Source organism: Heliangelus exortis, chromosome 4, assembly GCF_036169615.1.
Source record: "Heliangelus exortis chromosome 4, bHelExo1.hap1, whole genome shotgun sequence".
NCBI lineage: Eukaryota > Metazoa > Chordata > Aves > Apodiformes > Trochilidae > Heliangelus > Heliangelus exortis.
In genome coordinates this window covers 14,166,521-14,187,960 of record NC_092425.1, presented here as the reverse complement: position 1 = coordinate 14,187,960, position 21,440 = coordinate 14,166,521, and the positions used below count along the sequence as shown (strand labels likewise).

Genomic DNA, 21,440 nt, shown 5'->3' with positions numbered 1-21,440 from the left:
AATCAAATTCTAAACAGGTGCAAGTCCTTACAGTACTTCTAGTCCCCCTTCAAAACGGGGGGGGGGGGGGGGGGAAGAGAATATTTTGTGTGTGTATCTGGGAGGTGAGTTAGGCAAAGAATAAAGAAGAAGGCAAGAAGAAGGAATAAAGGAGAGGACATTACAGTCAAAACCAGTCAAAACCTGATAGCAGGCAAGGACAAAGTAAACTGTTGTATGAAATACTCCAGCTTACTTGGTTGATTGCTGAAAGAAAACCATGGCACAGCAAATGCGTGCTTAACCATGTGTGTTGCTTTCTATCACCCATCCCCCTTTTTTTCTTTCTACCCCTCTCTTTGAACCACTCTTGCTCTGGCTATGAAGTTCCTTTTTGCCTCCGTCTCTGAGAAACTTTGAGGAGTTCCAAATTGCTACTTGCAATGACATCTAAGGCTAGCAGGGTTAGGGAAAAGAGTACACATGTAGGAACTGCTTGACAGAGCTTCGTATTTGTTATCTGCTTTGTGGTTTAAAACTGGTCAGCCCATTTTATCCATTAATTTTTAACAATTTTTTTGTAACTGAATACATTCAGGCATTTTGTTGTACTTAATTAGAATGATGTCCCACATCGTTGTGCCTGTATGCTGCTCATCTTTTGAACTTCTTTGAGCTTGCATTTCATTACATTAACATTGAAAGATTGTGCTTTAGCAGTATAAGGCAGCAGAGTTCCTCAGACTTGTTAATCTATAATTCTATGAGTTGAACACCTCCTCAGAAAAATTCTTCTCTTGGTCATCCCTTTGTGAATACTCTCTCACTCTTATGAAGAGGATTTATTCCAGGTGCTCTTTCTCTGTTTTATTCATAATTGTTGTATTCAAGCTATGACTGCATTTTCTTTGTGGTGAAGGACCATAATTTTAAGATTTTTAGTAATCTACAAGATTTTTTTTCTTCATACCTGTGATGTGACAAATCTTAGCCCTTTTTCTTTAACCAAATTTAATTAGACAAACAAGTGGGTTTTTCTTAAGAGAAATGAGCTCTTAACACTTCACTATTGTGCCTTGGTTTTTATATTCTTGAGTTTGTTATTCTCAAGTCAGGAGAAATGCTACTATTTAAGTAATCTTTCTCCACTCTAATTTCTTGCCATATTTCAGTGTCAGTCTTCTGCCTCCACTGCTACATGTAAACAAAGAATTTAAGAACGTATTGTAGAGATAATTGATATTTTTTTCTTCAGGTGATAAAGCTTACACTTCTAAACAAATTGAAGGAAAAAAACCCCAATTTGTATATGAAAAGGTGAGAAAGGACTTGTAAGTGGAAAGACAAGAAATCACCCAATTTATGCTTATTTTGAAAAGAATGTGAGATTTTATTCTTTTTAAGGATGATTCCTTAAAAGTTAGGGTTTCAAAGGTGACTTTTGGCAGTCTGGGCTTATATTTTCTGCTGGTTTTATGAGCTTAAGATTATAGTTCGTGATACAAAAGGCTCTTTAAATTCAAGGTGTTCTCTAGTTAAGTGTAAGTTACAGAAACATGAAGAAACAGTGAATACAAATTTGTATTTATATACCGATATTTAAGTATTTCTTAGAAGAAATAAGACATGCATTAGAATTATGTTGCATTCAAATTCATGAATATGACCAAAAATGAGATTTCTCTCTATACACACCACCCTGTCCCAGATGACCATATTTCAGAGGTCCCTCCCTGTATCTTCAGAAAAATGCATGAAATAGGATTTCTCGTGGTGTTTCCAGAAGCTTAGCTAATCTAAGTTGGAATGAAGATAATTTAGTGGTCAGTTGTTAAAACTATAGTCTGTTACAATATACACTTACACAGCAAACTACATACTACAGTATGCACAGTTACTTCAAGTTTTTCTCAGAGTTGTTTGTGAACTTCTAGTCACATCATTTGAAATTGCATGGGTTTTATTTTTTTTTCCTATGAGTGATCAGATAACAATTCCATCAACTAATGGTGAAGAATCAACATTTAAATTGTTTCTTCTTAGATACTATAAAACATTTGAAACACTGCATAATTGCTCCTTTTCATCAACATTTAGATTGTATTACATTTTCAGATCTGCAAGTTCCTAAGTTAGAAATAGCAGAGAACAGTTCTCGTTAAACATGATGAAGGCATAAAAATAGATGAACTTAAGGGGAAGACTATGTCTGAAGAAAGAATCCTTCCTATGTGGAGGTCAATGGGAATTTTACTGTCGACTTCAATGGGAGTTGTGTATGCAGTGACATATGCAAATATATGTATTGTTTTGGAGTAATTAATAGTGTAAAATGGAGGCATTTATAAAACACTTCACAGCAAAGTCATACTGTTTTTCATTATGTCATAAAGCTTACATGTTTATTTGATGTAAATGATTGGTATATGCTGACATATACCAATATTATACATATTAATATAAATCATGCAAATAATTCTTTCTCATTTGAAAGTAGCTGTTTTGCATTCAGGCATCAGATTCAATTATAGTACTAAAATTATGTCCCAAGTGAAGTCTTAAATTGGTTTCTACTTCCATGCAATATACACACAGTGTATTGTTGAGTCACCACACACCTCTCAGTATTTCAGAGCAGTTGTCAGATTGAGATCTTTATCTTCCAATTCAGAAAGCAGAAATAATAATGATTTATGGACTTTGGTTTCAAACTACAACAGTCCTATTACTTCAAACAAGTCCTGTAATTCTGAAATGTGTGTGCATGGCCTGTGCTGTAAAGTACTCTCAGACATTGCAAGACTTTATTCGAGGTTAGCAATAGTAGAAGGAAGCTGGATTTACAATAATTTCTGTCAATTAATGTCTGTTGCCTTTATATAGTGGTGCAAGGAGTGATATTTTCATAAGCTTATGGGAGATTTTTAATGTTGACTAGAGTTTGGCACTTTCAAGTGAGTTTGGTACATGAACAATTATAACAACCATGAGCCTGTCCTCTACTGTTTCATGCATGTGTATAAAAATCACTGTAATTTAGTTATATTAGATAGACAGCATTAGAGGTGCATATGTAGGCCTCTCAGTTTTGTTCTCTGAAAGTGTTACAAAACAGTACAAAAAAAATTGCCATATTGAAGCCAAATTTAATGGTTGCATGCTCTCTCTAGCACATTTGTCTGCAGAAAACATTCTATTACATGCAACAATACAGTAACCTTAAGGTGACAAACTTCAATATGCATTTAAACAGACATAATTTTCTGTAATGTTTTTAATGAAGAATAGGTCTTGTCTTTACACAGGACTTTAGCACATTACACACGACTGCAAATCAGGCAGGTTTTGAATATCTGCAGAGAAGGGGACTCCACAACCTCCCTGGGAAATCTGTACAAGTGCCTTGTCACCCTCATAAAGTTTTTTCTTATGTTTAAATGGAAGTCCCTATGGTTCGGCTTGTACCCATTGCCCCTCATCCTGTTACTGGGAACTAGAAGAGTCTGGCTCCATCTTCTTGTTCCTACCCTTTAGATACTTGTAGACATTAACAAGGTCTCCCCTCAGCCTTCCCTTCTCCAGGCTAAAGATTCCCATCTCTCTCAGCCTATCCTCATAAGAGAGATGCTCCAAACCCCCGATCTTTTTTGTTGCCCTCCACTGGGCTCTCTCCAGTAGTTCCCTGTCTCTCTTGAGCTGGGGAGCCTAGATCTGGATGAAGTATTCCAGCTGTGGCCTCACCAGGGCAGACTGGGGGGGGGGGAGAATGGCAGACCTGTTAAGCATTAGTCAAAGTTGTAACAGGACATACACATAATTTACATAATACAATCCTTTTGTTTCTTGCATGCAATGAAACAGAGTAATTAATATCTAAAGCTACTTTTTTTTTTTTTTTTTTTTTAGGGTATATGAGTCAAAATGGCCATTTTGGATCGTGTGAAAACAAGTACTGTGGTCTGGGTAGACACTGTGTTGTGAATGGAGAGACTGGCCAAGCTGAGTGTCTATGCATGGAGCACTGCAAGCCACATTACAAGCCTGTGTGTGGTTCCGATGGAGAATTCTATGAAAACCACTGTGAAGTGCATCGGGCTGCCTGTCTGAAGAAGAAAAAGGTCACCATTGTACACAATGAAGATTGCTTCTTCAAAGGTAAGCACAGCTGAACAATATCTGAGCTTTTACTATCAGGTATGTGTTTTCCAGCAGCTTAATTAAAGGTCTATGGAGGCTGCACAGTGTACACTGAAAAGTTAATGCAGTAAATATCTCACTCCAGAGATATCTTATGGCTTTTTTTGATTTTTCTTTGTATTCAGAGCTCCAGTCAGTTGCCCCTTTTTAACCTGAATAAACCAGTTGTCTTTTGGAAATTAAGCTGTGGCAGCTTGTCTTACAAATGCAGCTGTTGACCTCATTCATCTGTATGTATTTACAATCCCAAGGCCTGGCAGATATTAATCTTTGTTACAAGGAAAACAGGATTTAGAATTTTGAGGGTTTTTGTAAGGTGGGAGGACCTTGTACTTGCATTGAAGTTGATTAGCCATGAACAACCTGCTCGGCCAACAGGTCTACCTTTCTTTGGGTTTGTCCAGTGAAGAATTTACTTGCATACATACCAAAGCATGCAAGTTTAGCTGCTTTTACTAATCTTCAGAATGCTGAGATGCCAGCCTGAATGGTGTGAGATACACTTTATTTTAAGCATCTTATACTGAAGATGTCAGCAATTGCAACTTACTCATTCTTGTGTAATTTGAGAGCACCCTGCAGGTTTCTGGAACTCCACCAATAGAGGCCTTGATTAAGCTTGTCCATGAGTGCTTTCACAGCTTTCCAGCATGACTTTACTGGTTAAAACAGGCAGATGGCTTTTTGAAGGTGGGGCACAGGGGAGGGAGGGAATTTTTTTAAATAAGGACAATTGTAATGAGTCTACCTAGGGATTGAATTAATCCATATTATTTTAATGACTGTTCCGATTTTTGTTAATATTACATGTTGTGGATATAGTTACATTCGCAGTAATAGCAACTAATAATAACTATTGCCACAGAAAAAAGGCTATGAAGACATTTCTGTTAAATGAAATTCATCTTTGTAGGGACCAGCCATTTAAATTAGAATATTCCTTTTAAATTTAATCAGAATCTTCAAGTTTGTGTTCAAGTATAAGGTTCTTTGAGTGGAGCAAACTTTAAATTTTTCAAATCTGGTATTTTCACTACGTTTATGGTTGAAGAATTGTCCTTTCAATGAAAGCTGACTTTTGTTTGGATTTTTGGGGGGATTTTTTTGTTTGTTTGTTTTTTACTAAATCTAAACATCCTCATTAATGAACAAATGTCAATATCTTCTTTATGAAGGCTGTTGCTGTAGAACAACTGAATACTGGTGGTGGTGGTGTGTAAAGGGGGGACCCACAAAAAATTATACTTTCTCAAGAATTTAATTATAAAATTATGACGTTTATAGTTATAAACTATATAATTTATTGTTGAGTAAATGAACTGAATGCCAAGGTGAAGTGCCTTTCCTCCTTCAACAGACATGTCAAGCTTGGCAGCTTTATCAAAACATATTAAGGAATAGGGATTTGTAGACTGAACTGCAGCTGTAGAAATATAGTGGGAAATACAATTTTAAGTGATAGTAAATTTTTTACTTTGTTCAAAATTAAATGTGGACTCTATGGTATATAAAAATATATATATCATATATATATATAAGTATATATATACTATCACATTATCTAGACCTTAATTAACATGTGTTCTGAGGTAGTGAAAAATCAAAAACTGATTTTAAGAGAACAGCATATGGGGCTTATAGCAATTGGTGTGTGCAATAACAACAAAACATGAATACTTCTGTCTGTGTCTGAACAATCATAGTCTCATTATAAACAGGAAACAGCTATGTTAGCCTAAGTAGCTTTAAAAAACCTAACAAAATCTCAGCAGTTCGTTCAGATTTTTTTCTTGATTCATTACTCTCATAGAACAAGTGACTAACAAACACTAAAATTTTAAATTTGTGATTTAAGTTTCTTATCTGTTGTAGTGGACAGTGGAATACCTGAATGGTGTTCAGCTACAGACACCTAATTTAGATGCTGGATTTAAACAGTAGGTTTCTGCTTCAGTCAGTGGCAATCAGTGGTGGGTTTTGTTGTTGTTGTTTTCTTGGTTAGATGTTGACTGTGATCCTTTGAGTTACTCAATAAACTAATTATTTTGGTATGGAGGTAAAATGTATTCTGCAGAGAAGTAAATTAGATCCATAGAAAAGGGGATTGTATTACAAGTATTTTGTATACCTGTCATGTCCTGTTTCCCACCTGTGAAATCCAGTGTCCTGTGTCTGGATGTTAGTGAATTCAAGTTCCACAAACACTTGCAGAGGTGTTCTTAGGCTTTAACTCTCTAAAAATGTTAAAATATTTTAGATTATTCTGCAAATTTTAGAAAGCATCCTTAAGGAATATTCTAAGAATTATCAAATTATTATCTTAACTGATAGGCAACAAAGGAAGGCAACAATGAAAGCAGATGCCTGGCTACTAGTTGAAATATTGAATGAAATAGTTAATAATGAAATAGTGAATTTTCTTTTTGTGGCTTTACAAGTTTTTAATTTTTGAACAGAATATATCAGAAGATAAAAGGGAAAGGAAATAGGGGAAGCTAAGAAATGTCAGGTATATCAAGGAGGAAAGAGAGTTGGCTAAGTGTCAGGATGGTGAGTTCAGTGGTGGGAAGAAGAAGAAATATAAATGATGAACTGAAGGAAATGCTAGAGACAGAAAACAAAGTTCACAGCTTAGATTGTTCACTAGATCCAATATTAACACTGTGAGCTGGGAAGACTGATCTGCTGATGCCATTCTGTTCTGGTGCTGCTTTTGCTGGCTTACTGACTACACTGCTCTTTGGCTTGGTGGCCTCTGCATGCTCTTTGCTTCCAGTGTCCTGGCTGTTCTCAAGTCATGCACTGTGTGCTCTCACGAGCAAAAGAACCACAAGATTTCAGAAGCAGACTGCAAATACTAGGGGAAAAGCTGTAGGCTTTTTCTTTGGAAGAAAGCTGGAAGAAGTGAGTTGAAGTGAACTGAATCCTAACTGTAGCCCACACAAGATCTAGAACATCATTGTAGGCTCTCCAGTGACTGCAGCATGATAGTTCAGTTGCTTGGGGTTTTTTGTTGGTTGATTTTGTTGTTGTTTTTTCATTTTTAATTTTTTTCCTCTTATTCATTTTTGTGTGTGTGTGTGTGTGTGATTTGTGCCTTATGTGAGTGTGGTCTTAGACTGGTTCCTAAACTATTGACACATTGATTCAGAAGCACTGATTTATTTAATCTGTTTTGATGGTTTTATACTTTGAAAGCATAATGTAAGTCTGTCATTTTACCAATTTCACTTCAGGAAGTATTTCATCAGGTCTTAAATACATATCTTTGAATACCCATGCCCGATATTTAATGTTGATCCTTAGCCAGTCTTTAAAACTAAATTTTGGATATGTTAATTTGAATTACATTCTAGTGCAGTGTTTTCATTGCAAATGAACTTGTTTCTAAGATGTCTTTGTTTTTTTCTCTGTCTGTCAACTGGCTTCTTTCAAGTTCTGAAAAACGTTGCTATTATTACACTCTTCTCTTGAATTCCTGTAGATAGTATACACCCTTAAAGTTATTTCTGATGACCTGTAAATCTCCAGGTGTTTATTTAACATGAACCAGATTATGAAAAATAAAAAATCTTTCAGAAACCTATCAGAAGACAAGCAAGAAAGGTTCTGAGTGATCTCGAAACATGTTTGACAGTATAGGAATTAGTTAATTTACATAGGAATTCAGATTATGTTCTACATATGTTCACTTTAGTGTAACAATGATTTAAGATGATTTTCCTAAGGATAACTTCATGCAGGTTTCATGCATGTTTTTGACTATTAACATTAGTAATTGTACATACACAGAGTGGTAGAAATCACTGTTGTGTTACCTGGAGGTAAATATTTTACTCTTTCAGCATTTTTTGTTAGGAGGTGGTGCTCTAACCAATGGAAAAATGGTTCTTTTTATTGCACCCTGAAACCATGACCTAAATTTTAGCTCTGTTTCTCTAACCTGCTGTTTCTACATGATTAATTTTCTTGAGTTGCAGTGCTCATGAGATCTGGAAGACTGTCACTGTTTTTCCTTGAGCATCTGCAAAAAATTTGTCACAAACACCTCTCTTAAATTACCCACAATTGTCTTAAATTGCCTCAACCAAGAGAGACTCAAGGCCTGCCTATGGAATACCTGCTACTGAATCTGCAGAGTGTAGAACATACACGTAACATTCTTAATTTAAGAATTAATTATTCAACATACCCCAAATTCATTGCTATTGGTGATATTGTACCACTGTGTGACTGAAGCCTAGAACTCAGCTTTCCTTCCTTTGAATTAAGTTATACTTTGAAAATGTAGGAATAGGGGGGCATTGACAAGCCTCAAACATATTATAGTTTGTTTTTTGGTGTTTTTTTGACTGGCTAAAACATACTGCAAAAACATCTCTTATTTTTATTAGCTAGGGAAGTCTCAATCTTTGCATATTACTTCCTTCAACACTGGAATATGCATGTCAAAAAGGTCTAACCTATTATGTATTCTGCATTCATATAATGATGAGGAATTAGTGTTCTCTGGTTAATCTCTGTATGAAACTTAATGAAGTTTAAAATTGCTCTTTAGGGGTATCAGTGCTGTTTGTTACCATGCAAAGAAATGAGTCTATGGACATCACAAATTTTTGCTAGTAAAAGACTTTGAATTTTAAAACTTCTGCTTCATTACTAGAAGATGGATCTATTCAGAGAAGCTATATTTATGCTGAAAGCTGCATTCTAAGGTCTCTATCAACTCTCTGAATCAAACAAGCAACATTTGAAATGTAGATGTGATTACACAGATTGCCTATTTTCTTAATGTACATGGCAATTCATTGCCTATTTGTGATAATATTCTTGACTACCAGTCTGTGTGAGCTTCAGGAATTTCAATGAAACTACACTTAGTGTCATTTGTTTCAGTTTCCCCCCCCTCCCTTTCTTTTCCAAGAAGGAAAGAGCACTTAAGGGAAGAAAAAAAATGAAGTAGTTCTAGTGATTTTTGGCTTAAAAGGGATATATTGTGTTTGCATCACTAGTTTCACATATGCTTACTACTCCAATGTATTTGCCAAGTATAGTACAATAGTTTTTTCCAAATCAGTGTACCTGGATAATATTTCCTTGAAAAAGAAATCTTTTAAATTAGAAGTCCGTGTATTCATTCTTGCTGAAAATTAAGTTATTCTTTGACATTTGGGATTTTAGGTATTGGATGAAGTGTCTCATTCAGTTTTCTTTATTATAACAAATGCTGAATAAAATTCAAGCGTGCAGTTCAATTTATATTTGGTTGAATAAGAAAACAGTAGTTATTTATAAGCATTATATATAGAAGTCAATTATGTGCACTTATCTGTTTCATCATTCATTTCATACAAGAGAACATGATGAGAGAGGGATCCTGTAGCACAGAAGAGATACGAGAAAGGATCAGCCAGCAGAGTACCTGTGTGACAGAGAGGGTTGATGGTATCCTGGGCCTCATTAGCCAGCAGACCAAAAGGAATGATCCTTACATCTCCTCAGCACTGATGAGGCCATATCTGGTGTACTGTGTCTGGTTCTGAGCTCTGTGGAATAAGGGGAGACATGGGCATACTGCAGATGGTTGTGTGAAGGGCCCCAAAGATGGTTAAGGGACTGGAGCACCTCTTGGGTGCAGACAGGCTGGGCCTGTACAACTTGGGGAAGAGAAGACAGTGGGAATCCCATCAATGTATATAAATAACTGAAGGGAGGGTGCAAAGAGATGAAGCCAGTCTCTCCTCCATGAGAGGGCTAGAGGCAAAAACAGAAACTGAAGCAGAGGTGACATCAGGAAGCTTTTTTTTCCTGTGAGGGTGACTGAGAACTGACACAAGTTGCCTGAAGGGGTTGTGGAGTTTTCCTCTTCGGAGGTAATAAAAACTTGGCTGGACGTGTTCATGGGCAAGCAGCACTTGGTGGCTCATGAACAGGGAGGGGGATTGTACCAGATGGCCCCTGAAGGTCCCTTTCATCCTCAACTGTTCCGTGATTCTGTGGATAATTGTTTCCGGAAAACACCTGTAGTTATGCATCTTTGACCTGGTTTTGAAGGGTAGAAAGTAGTGCACAATATTCAGCTTCAGCCAGTGGTTTCCACTACTGTTGAGGGAGAGTTGGAGAGAACAGAGGAAGAGAGACAGGAGTACTGGCGAGGTGTGATCAGTGGGTAGGTGTCAGTGATGTTCTGCCAGTGGTCTGCCTCCCTTCTAACCTACTAATTTGGGCCTGCTACTGGGAAAATAATGTTGCCTTTTTAGGGTTCTTTTTAATGTGTAGACCCTTAGTGGAACCTGAGAAATGGATATACTTTGAAGTAACGTGATCATTGGCAGCGCCATGCCAGGTGTAGGCAAGGTTCTGTTGATTTCTGCAAAAAAGTTATTGTTGTTACTGTTACTATTTCAAATATTTGGTGTTATGGTATGAGCAAGTGTTATAAGTGAAAAGAAATTAATTAGCTGCAAGCAGTTTCTAACTGAAGACTTGAGCTGTGTACTCTGTTAATTGTGTCATGGGCTGGTAAATACAATAACCTAAGTAGCATAATTTTGATGGACATGTTTGTGTATATGTTTTATTTATTACAAAGACTTGGCGGATTTTATACTAAATACCTTGGTTGGTTTGTTTGGTTGTTTTTTTTTTATTAAGGTAGTTATTTATACCACTGTAACTGACAGCATTGCAAGCAAAAGACAGTAATTTGAAACTATGCTCCTTTTAACATAAACTGTAATTAAAAGAGAGCATATTATAAAATTAAGGGACAGGCTTTGTCCTTAGAAAAAACAGACTTCACTTAAATTGAAGTCAAAATGGAATGGCTGAAAGAATCCTTCATCTGAAATAGGTTTTAAAAAGTTAATTTCAGGAATTCAAAATACCTAATATGTGCCTCTAATTTAGTTCTCTTCTTTGACTCTGAGCTTTTCCCTTATACTGCCAGTTAAATCACAGAGCTTTGCTACTCATATTAAAAATATTAATATATTCATAAAATGTATATTATTTCATATTTTTACTTTTCATGAAGAAACTAGTTTGCTTCAAAAAAAGTTATTTGGGATTAGAAAATGTCTCCATTGTCACTGGCCTTAGCAAATGTTGCCTTCCTCATAAAAGCATATAATAAATAAAATTTGATAAATTGGGCAATAACAAAATATTTTTAGATCTTTAGTTTTATCTTTATCTGGAATAGTAACATTGATTTAATTTAAAATTGTTGTAAGCAAGCAACAGAAATAAAACAGATTACAGCAAAAATAGGCTTAAATGTAACCCAAAGAAATAAGGTAAAGTAAAATTCTACAAAACTTTCACTTGCTAAGAATGATCGTTTATATTTTTGCATTTATTTGTATTGGCTTTGGGTGCAATTAAATCCTGAACTATACATTGCCAGGAAAGTTTGTCTCCCTCAGGGCTGAAACAGATGGTGGAAATTTTTTTTCTTTCCACCTTTTAAAGACTAAGACTGTAAAAAAGAGTTTTTGCTGAAGAAAACTGCTGATGTTGTCCTTAAAGCAGTAGAGTTCTTAGCTGTATTCTCTATACAAATATTACTAAGACTTCCAGTAAACATGCAATGTATTTATGCTTTGCTTTTAGCAGTGTTTCAATATATATGTGATATATAGCTAGCAATGTTAGTGGTACAGAATAGAAAAAGTTTTTGGTCAGAATATTTCACTGTGCAAGGAGAAAGCTATGAATCTGGCATTTCCTGGTCATCATTTTGATAATTAAGAGTAACAGGCTACACAGAAGATGTTAGCTGAACTTTTGTTAAGAAATTACTTGTATTTATGAATAATCCCACCTGGAAAATGAGAAAACATTCCTTACATCTAGTAAAATTGTGTATCAATTAAAATTTTGGGAATTGAAAAAATAATGGAATTTATCTTTTTTTATTTTCATACTCCATCTTGTCTTTGACAAAGGTCCTTTCCATTCAACTGTAAGATAAAGGCTTTTATTAGTCTCCAGTGATCCAAACTGTAGTTTTACAATGATCATTTTAGAATATGAGCTCTGTGTACTACTAGATTTGCTGTCATTTTACCACAATTGGAGAAGCAGCTTTAAGTGTATTTGCTTAAGCAGATGGTGAAGGGCCACACTGGGAATATATCCATCTTTTTTACTGTATGATAAAGTTTTAAAGCAGAAATTTTAGCTACAGTTGTTGGGAAAACATACTTTTATGTGGTTGGAAAAAACATACTTGTAGAAAAAAAACTGGTAAAAGAATTTGCAGTCCCTAATAACGCTGAACATAAGAAATAAATATATGTTAGATACATGAGGATACTTGACTTAAGCTGTATGCATATGATGTGGGAACCATGTCCCATTTTCACCTTATGTTGTTAAAGTTTTTCACAGAATGAAAGGATTGGATAAAAGAACACAAGTTAGTCGACTTGGATGTTGTCCTAAAATAGTCCCAGGACTTGCCTCAAATGTAAATCAGACCCAGAAAGAAAAAAAGAGCTCCTAGATCCACTGATCAAAACACAGGCATAGTTCCACAATGAAGTGGTGCAACATGAATCTGTCTGTGAAAGGTTGAGGTTAGTAAATATCACAGCTGGTGGCAGGCAGTTCCTTACTTAACCAGGGATGTGATTTGACCTACTTTGTACGTTCTAGAAACTGACCACACATTTTAACTAAATTTCTGAATATTTTCCTGTACAACTCCTTTGAAGTGTTTAAAAGTTTAAAAATAGCAAGAAAATTCTCACCCTCTGAAAAAAAAAATAAAATTCAGACTTGAATTGTTTATCTTCAGTGTTTGTAAAAAATATGCATTTGAAAAAAAAAAGATCAGAAGGCACTCAAATTTCCTGTTCTTTATTTTTTAAGTACTATTTCTATTAGACTAACACATCACTATTGGAAATAACAGTAAACAAAGACCCCAGGAGCTCAACTAAAATACCTAGTAATAACACCTTTTAATGTCAGTTAAAAAAAAAAATCTTCATCTTTGCCCAAAAAATTGTGTTTAAAAGAAAAAAACAACAAAGCTTCTTTTTGTCAGTTTTCTTCTTTTTGCAGTGGTGGTGGTTGTGGTTACAGTGAGGATACTTTCAAACCTCTTGGGTTCTGATCTGTATTTTAGCATTCCTGTTTCATACGGTAAAAGATCCATGGGTGAAACCAGTCTGTGGTGTCCATTTTACTTACTTGTTTCTAGATGAAAATCAGGGTATGTTGACTAAAAAGGGTCGTTTCCTTACACAGTTATTCATACTCAGAGATTGTGACTCTATGATGCCTTATGGGTGCATTTTTCTGTCTACATCTGCTAAAAATATTTTCCTGAGTTGTATATAAAGGCTTTATGAAGCTTTCTGGACCTTGAAGCTCAAAGAATTTTTTAACTGAAAAGTGAATGATGGGGCACAGATAAATTTCTAATTTTGTACTTGTTAAAGCTCAGGCAGTGCTTTTTGCCTATTTTGACAAAGGGACTCTGAAACAATCATCTGATAGCATAGGAAATGTATGCAAAGTTCACCTGAGGAACGGTTCAATGTTTGCAATATTTAAGGGCTCTTTTATGATGCATAATTGAAGCACTTGTGCTTTCAGTGCAGAAGGCTGAATAGCATATTGCCATTTCTAAAAGGCAGAAGAAAAACCGAAGAATAATGGATCTTAATTCTCTTGTAAGAGAAAGTGTATCTTTTTTAGTATGTAACCTTTTTATTTGCTTATTGGACTAGCAGGCAAGAGGAAGCTCACTTGACAAGAAGGTGAATGCAAAATATATGGCAATTGCATGTGCAAATAAAAAATTAACTGAAATGTTCACTGAAAAGTCTTCCACTATGACTGAAAAAATTAATTTTGAAATGCAATTACTTTAAAAAATTGTTATAATAATGGCAGAAAACATGGACAAAGCTTTTCTTTGTATAGAGGTGAATAGATGCCCTAATACAAAGCGAGGGTACTATAATAAAAAGCCAGGGTAATCAATCCATACAATATGTATAATAATGCCTAATAACTGAAGAAATGCCATCAGCTTAAATTTATTTACAATTTTTCTAAGCAAGTCCATAAAAGGAGAAATGAAAGGTTTTGTACAAAAATGGTCCAAATAAAAGTTAAAGGTTTAGAGCTAGTTACTAAAGAGAAGCTGTTATTATGAAGGTGATACACAGTAGGTACAATTTTGACCAATCAAAGGAGTTAATTTTGTAAAGTTAAAACCACAACTTGTTGTGGAAACAGAAAGAATAGGTTGTTTTGTAACTTGCTATTTTTTGATCATGGGACTGTACTAAGCTAAAGAAATTTCTCCCTGAATGACTTCAAGGGATTAATTTTCTGTTCTGAAGATGCACTTCCATAAAGTGGGATAAAGGGGATAAAAACTGAGGCTGGGAATTTTATTGTTCTTTGTTCTGCTTTTTGAAATCTGCATCAGTGAATTATTCCCTTCTATTACATGGCAAGTGTGACAGTTGAGAAATTGCTGGAGCTTCTGTGTTCTGTCATTTGCATTCAGGATCTGCTTGGTCTTTCTTTGAAGTGACCTTAGTCAAGGTTTTTCTTAAGGTTGAACTTTTTGTCCCTATTGCCATCAGAGTCTCTATGGCTGTAGGTGGAAATGTAATGCACTGGGATTTGAACAGTGGAGTCATTTTGTTGTGTAAACTGCAAGGTTTTATTTTGAATTGGTGTGTGTGCTACTGCAGCTGCTGAAGCCCAGGTTAGCCAGCTAATTTTTTGTGTCAGTGTTTATAACTGCCCAATGAAGAAAATTATTAGTTTGCAAAGCAAAATGCCCACACAGGTTATTGTTTGTTTATATGTGTATATATACAAACTGTTAGGTAATCCTATACTTACATGTATGTGTTTATACATATGATCATCTTTACATAGGCACATTGACTGTGGAGGAGGACAATTTACCTTTGCTAATCGTGCATAGGGTTTTTTTTGGTGGAGAAAAAATTTATAATGTAGAAGGATAACTATGAAGAAAAAAAGTGAAAGTATTTGTCCAGTGTTCAAAGCATGTATGCTATCACAGTCCTTTGGACATGAGAGATGTAAACATCATGAGGAAATGATAGCTTCTTATGGGGAACTTCCAGGATACTTAAAAAACAAGAACAAGGAGGAAGAAAAAAAAAAAAAAATCACCACACAAACCAAAACCGAAACAAAAACACCCCCCACAAAACAAAAACCATAAAACACTTCCAAGCAATGCTAGACCAATGAATTTTAGGATTAATACAAAGAGGCTTGAGTGGAGTAGTCAAAATAAAATGGTTAAAGTAGTTAGAGAAATGAAGAAAATTGTAGTTTCTACATGACTGTTGAGAGATGGATGAGAAAAGAAATCCTGTAAGTTGTTCATTCCTTTTGCCTTACATCTTACCTTTCAGTTTTTGATGCTGTCTCAGTGTCCAGAAGCTGCCATGTTATACCACTTCTTTTCAGGAGATGCCCATTTGTTATGCACTGTCTTAAATCAAAAGGAATGCTTGATTTAAAGGAACTTTGATAGATTTTCTTTCTGCTGGTGAGACTGAGTTTCCACCTCTGTTTTAGAATCTCTGCAGGGAATATTTTCATCAGTATGAACACTAAATGACCAGTTCAGACTTGCTTAGGGAAAAAAAGTTCCTTTGTTGCTTGACTACAATTTCTGCTGCCAATAAAAATTGGCCTGCTCTGGGCACCATTTTTAAAGTATTTTGGTGATCTGAATTTTTGTGATTGCTGGTAACATGCAGGAAGAGACAGCAAATAGCTTTGGGATTTATGTCAAAGTACAGACATTTAATAACATTTTAACTCCTTTTACAGGCAATAGCACCATTTCATTTCTTAATAGAAAAGAAACCTCTTAAAGCTAGAAATCTATCAGTTGAACTATTTTCAATTTCCTCTGCTGACATCCAGTATCACCTCTGAAATATATCCCATACTGTTATGACAGTCGAATCATGTCATAGCAATTCAGCCAGACTAATAAATATATAATTATTCCTCTAATTCAAAATTTGAAAATAATGTCTTTGAACAGTCCTCCTGGCATGGCTTTTATGGGATAGTTTTTTATGGGATAGTTAGTAAAATTTCTTTACATATTTCTAAGCCTTTTGCTGTCTTATGTTTTGGGAATGCTCAGTATTTGACCTGCAGTTGCAAACCTAAAAAATGTTTCCATTTCAAGTGAGTTTATATTTAAAAAAAAAAAAAAAACAAACAGAAAAACCCAACAACAATATTAAAAAAAACCAAAACTAAAGAAGACTATTATTCCTGGTAAATTGTCTGATATGAAAAGTAATTAAGTTACCACTGGCTAAAGTAAGACAAAGATTTCCAGTAGATAGGATGTGAATAGACATCCAGCACTACCACCATCAAGGACAGGACCGTGTGGTGTTTCTGATACAGAAGCCATCAGTGGCTGTCTGTCAGGTGGCTTCAGCAGCTACTTGAACAACTTGGAATAACGTTATGGGACAATTTAGCATACTGACCAGTTCAAAAGCTTCTATAAATTTACCTCATGTCATCAGGTGATGAATCACTTTGTGTTTGGTTGCTTTGCCATGAATGTTGTCATTGAGTTGCTTTTCTCCATGTGAAGTCTCAATCTCAGTAGGAAAACCAACTCATTTACTCTGGGTTGCTTGCAAGAAGTACACCAGAAGATACAGCTGCCAAATTTTGAATGCCTATAGGTATTATATGCTGCATAAAATGTTTAGTCAACTCATGTGCACAAAAGCATTTAAAAAAGATTAAAATGGTTTGGAAATTAATAATTTATTTCTGACTAAAGAAATATTATCAGAAATTACTGTAATGAAAATCTTCAAATGGCAAATAATCAGCATCAGTGCAAATACAGAATTAAGACAAGTGTGCTCCCCATGGTATATCTGTCTTGACCTCTCAGCTGACTTCCAGGGGAAGGTTAAATTCATTGGGAAATAACTTGCTGGCTGTTGTTACTAACAGTAGTGGATGATCTCCAGGATAGAGGTGGACCTTGTGTATCTAGGGTCAGGCAAGAGGTAAGCTCTGTAGAAAACTGCTGCTGTGTCATGGAAACACTATGTACTGACCAATGCAAATGATTTCATACAATTTGTAGAAAGGCATTATAGTTCCTTAAACTAAATTTCTTTTGGGAATATGAACTATGTTCAGTGGTCTGCCTGAAGTAACATGATTATGTTTCTGTTCTACCTTATTTGCTAACATAGAAACTAATGGAAAACAAAGTTAGATGAATCTTAAATGGAAGAAATTGTAACAGAATAGCAGTACCAGTCAGTAAAAGTATGCAGCACAACCAACTGAAGACAGAATATTTGGGGAAGGTTCACACCAGTGTGTGAGTGTGTGTGTGTGTGTGTGTGTGTGTGTGCACCCCTGCTCATGCTCTCTTCCTCTCCCTCTCTCCATCTCTTTTTCTTGTTGCAGACAGGCATATTGTACAAGTGTTGCCTAGCAGGTTTGCTTCTGTTCTATGTGGGCTAAGTGTTACAACTTAGACACTGCAAACTCAGGCTGAGGATTGCCTGCCTGTAGGTGCTTGACTATAATGTTCAAGGTAGCAGCTAAAAGCCACCTTCATAAAGTGAACATCAGGAGGGCATCAAGTGTCTCTGTTTTAATGCATATGTACTTTCTCAGAGTAGGTTTTACAAATGCCATACTAAAATACATCCTAATGAAAAAAATCAGCATCTGAAATGATTGTAACGAGTGTGCTCAACGAATGAGTTGTGCTGTTCACAAGCCAGAATTTTAATGCTGAAGTAGTTGATGATTTATGGTTCTACAGTAGTAAGTCGATAGTCATTTTAAAATCAAACTGAATAAGACAGGAACAATTTTAGGTAAGACAGGTACTCAGCAGAGTACATTACTTGGATGTGGTAAGAAGTAAAGGCTTTATACCTCTCTAGCCATATGAGGAGAAATGTCCAGCAGGGGGAAAAGAGAGTGAAAATCAAATCTTAGAACAGGTGCCAGTGATGGATGAGTGAAAAAATTGCTTAAGAAATGTGATCAGAGCTCTGTCAGGAGGAATGGATGAACCGGTGACTTGGGCAATTCTAATGCAAGTAGGTACAAAATAAATTATCTCTGTAAATCAATATGAGAGAAAAAATATTTAAGCTTTAAGCCCAGCAAAAAATGAGAAGCCATAAAGAGCATATTTTCAGACTTGTCAGTTGCAGTCTGCAATACAATTAATTCAATGAACTTGAACATTACCTAAGCCTTGAGCAGGAAAAGGTATTTTGGAACCTTTAGACAAATACTTCATGATTATTCTTTCCTATATCTTAAACAGATCTTTACAAAATCAATTTTTGAGGTCTGAATCCTTCATGTCATCCTACAGGAGCAATACTATTTTGACTAATTACTTAAGGAAGCCATTGGCATGGAGGTGTCTGAGATATCCATTAGAAGATTAGTAAATATGAGATCCAAGGGGAAAAACAATTGCAGAAAATACTACACAAGATCCTTAATTGAGGAGCCATTCATTTTCTGTACACAATCTTTTAGCTGGAATTTGTAATTTATGTGCTATTCCAACAAAGCAGATGAAGCACCTTTGAGTTCCTGCTGCATTTAATATCTGGAGTTTCTGAAAGCATAGTCTGTTTTGAATGTGATATTAGAAAGCAAAACAGACTTTAAAATGGAATGTGGTGGGATTTTATGTTTTCCCATTTCTTTGAGACAAGTAAAAAGTAGGTGTTGTCACACTCAGACTTAATTAGTTTGTTAAATAACTGTTACCTAAGTGTTACTCAAGTTGGGTTGTTCAGTTTGGAGAAAAAGAGGCTGAGGGTTGACCTCATTGCAGTCTATGGCTTCCTCAGGAGGGGAAAGAGGTGTGACTGGCATGAATTTCTTCACTCCTGTGACCAAAACCAGGACCTGGGGGAATGGTAGGAAGTTTAATAAGATGTTTCTGTTAGATATTAGGAAAAGGTTTTTTCACCCAGAGGGCAATTGAGCAGTGGAACAAGCTCCTCAGGGAAGTTGTCACAGCACCAAGCCTGCCTGAGCTCAAGAAACATGCTTTCAGGCACAAGGACAGGAGTTGGACTTGATGATCCTGGAAGGTCTCTTCCAACTTGGCATATGATGCATTGGTATTCTATGCCAATGGCATCTATGGCATTCTATGATGCTATGATTCTACCTGGAAACTACTGCTGTCCAAACATTAAAAAAAAAAACAACAAACTAAAGTAACTTTTGCTGGAGGTATTTTAATTTGATATACGGAAAAATAGTGGAAGATAACTTGAGGAAGTAAACTGTAAAGTGGGACAAATTTATGACTCCTATTTGACCAAAGTATAAGATATGCAAGGCATGTTTTTCCAGCACATACATTTAATACACATTATGCAAGGTTAAACGTTGTTAGCTTTTGGAGTTTGAGTTAATGATTCTCATTATTTTGAGTTGTTTGTAAGCTGCAAATATCCATGATGAGTTGGCTGAAGTTTCATTTTTATACGTGTGAAGCTCTATTTTACTTTGAACTGGTGATCATAAATTTGGGTTTTGCTTCCTTAGCAGTTTATGACCTGAAGAGCATTAGGTTGATGATGTTTACATATGAATTATACCTATTCATCATGGCAGATTTATAGAAACTAAAGACCCCTGAAAGGTGACTACATATATGTTTTGTAGTGATGGAATGACTAATTATTTCCAGTTGTGTTTGCAAAAGGTAGAAGGATTAGTATTACCTAGGAAGCTTTAATTCTGCATTTCTGCTTAATTATACAGCCTGGCTTAATGTTTCAGACAAAGCCACAAGTTCTATGTGCTGTTTCTGTGCCTTGGAGAAAAAGCATGCAGTCCTCTGAGCCTACTTTGCTTTTCATGTCGTTTTCAAAAATTCATTCGGTTTTGCCTGAACTTGTTGGTTACCTTGTGCTGATGTATGCTGAGTGGAAGTTAAGGTTAGCACAAAATAATCTCCAAATATTTAATCGGAACTGGATGTGCTCATATCCAGAGGTGGAAGGTTTGTGCAGAGATCTGTCCTGTGATTTTATTTCTGATGGAATTTAAGTTGAATGGGAAAAAAAAAAAGTGCTTTTGCAGTTTCACAGTATTTCTCTGAATGTAATGGCTAAAGTGGACACAGCATTAGTGATGGTAATTCTGGAAAATCCACATCCTCACTGAAGAGATGACTTGTGTAGCTGTTTGGTTTTGGTGGGTAGTAGATAGTGGTGTAGATAGTATTACTGACAGGAGAGTGGGCCAACTGGTGCCTCTTTACTACTGGTGACTATGTAAGATACAATGTTGACTTTTTGACTGTATTTTTTTGTCCTTTTATTTCTGTTACTGTGCTTGGGAACAGATGCTTCTCTGTGCACTGTAGTATTTATCTGTCCTATGAGAGTAACCATTTAAATTCTGCTAGGATCAACTAGATAAAATATCAGTCTAGTGTAGTGAAATGAGGCAACCAGGTGGCACTAATTGCCAGGTAGTGGGCATGAGCTTGTGTTAAGCCCACCTGTGCCTGATTAGGGTGGGCCCCTACTGCATGAGCAGGATTAGGGGGCCAATAAAGCTCACACCTGGGGAAGCCAGAGGGGAGGCCACTTTTGGAGCAATAGCACCGATTCAGGCTGCTCAGCCCTGAGAGCATTAGACTCAGAGCACTATTCGTGAGTTTCTCCTGGAACACCTGGTTGGACCTTGGAGCGCCGTGCCCTAAAAGAGGTTCGTCTTGCTACAGTCTACTTTACATTCTAAATTGAAGGAATTTAATTAATTCATACTTCTTTCCAAGTGTATTTCAAATACTCTGTGCATTGAAATTTGTAAGTTGCAGACACGTAAAAAAAGCTGTCTAAGTTAGGGCTACTTGTAGGCAAATAGTTGGAGTTCCTTGTGATTTTTTTAAAGTGCTTTGAGTTAAGAAGCAATAGCTGATTATAAGACAGTTTCATAATTCTTTCTGGCCAGTATGCACATACTCGTTTCAGAAAGCACAGTGTAGCATCTAAAATTCTTACCAGAAAGTCCTGATTTTTGATGGTTTGAAAGTAAAGTTTTGGTGTTGCTGGATATGTAAATATCATTGAGATTTTTTTTGGTTTCCCTAAAAGATATCTCTCTCCCATTATGGACCTGCCACTGCACTGTGATTTATTAGGCTGTTCACTCTGTCTTCTGCTCTCCAGTACAAGTAACAA

At 35.8% G+C, this 21,440-nt stretch overlaps 1 protein-coding gene across 4 annotated transcripts in view; it reads left to right on the top strand.

Annotated features, from left to right (window-relative positions):
• The window catches only part of FSTL5 (follistatin like 5), a 253,016-nt gene that overhangs the window by 75,336 nt on the left and 156,240 nt on the right, over positions 1-21,440 (top strand). For all 4 annotated transcript variants that reach the window (XM_071743084.1, XM_071743087.1, XM_071743088.1 and 1 more), the window contains exon 4: positions 3,886-4,134. In XM_071743084.1, coding sequence (XP_071599185.1) covers positions 3,886-4,134 — 249 coding nt within the window. The remainder of the gene's footprint in view (positions 1-3,885; positions 4,135-21,440) is intronic.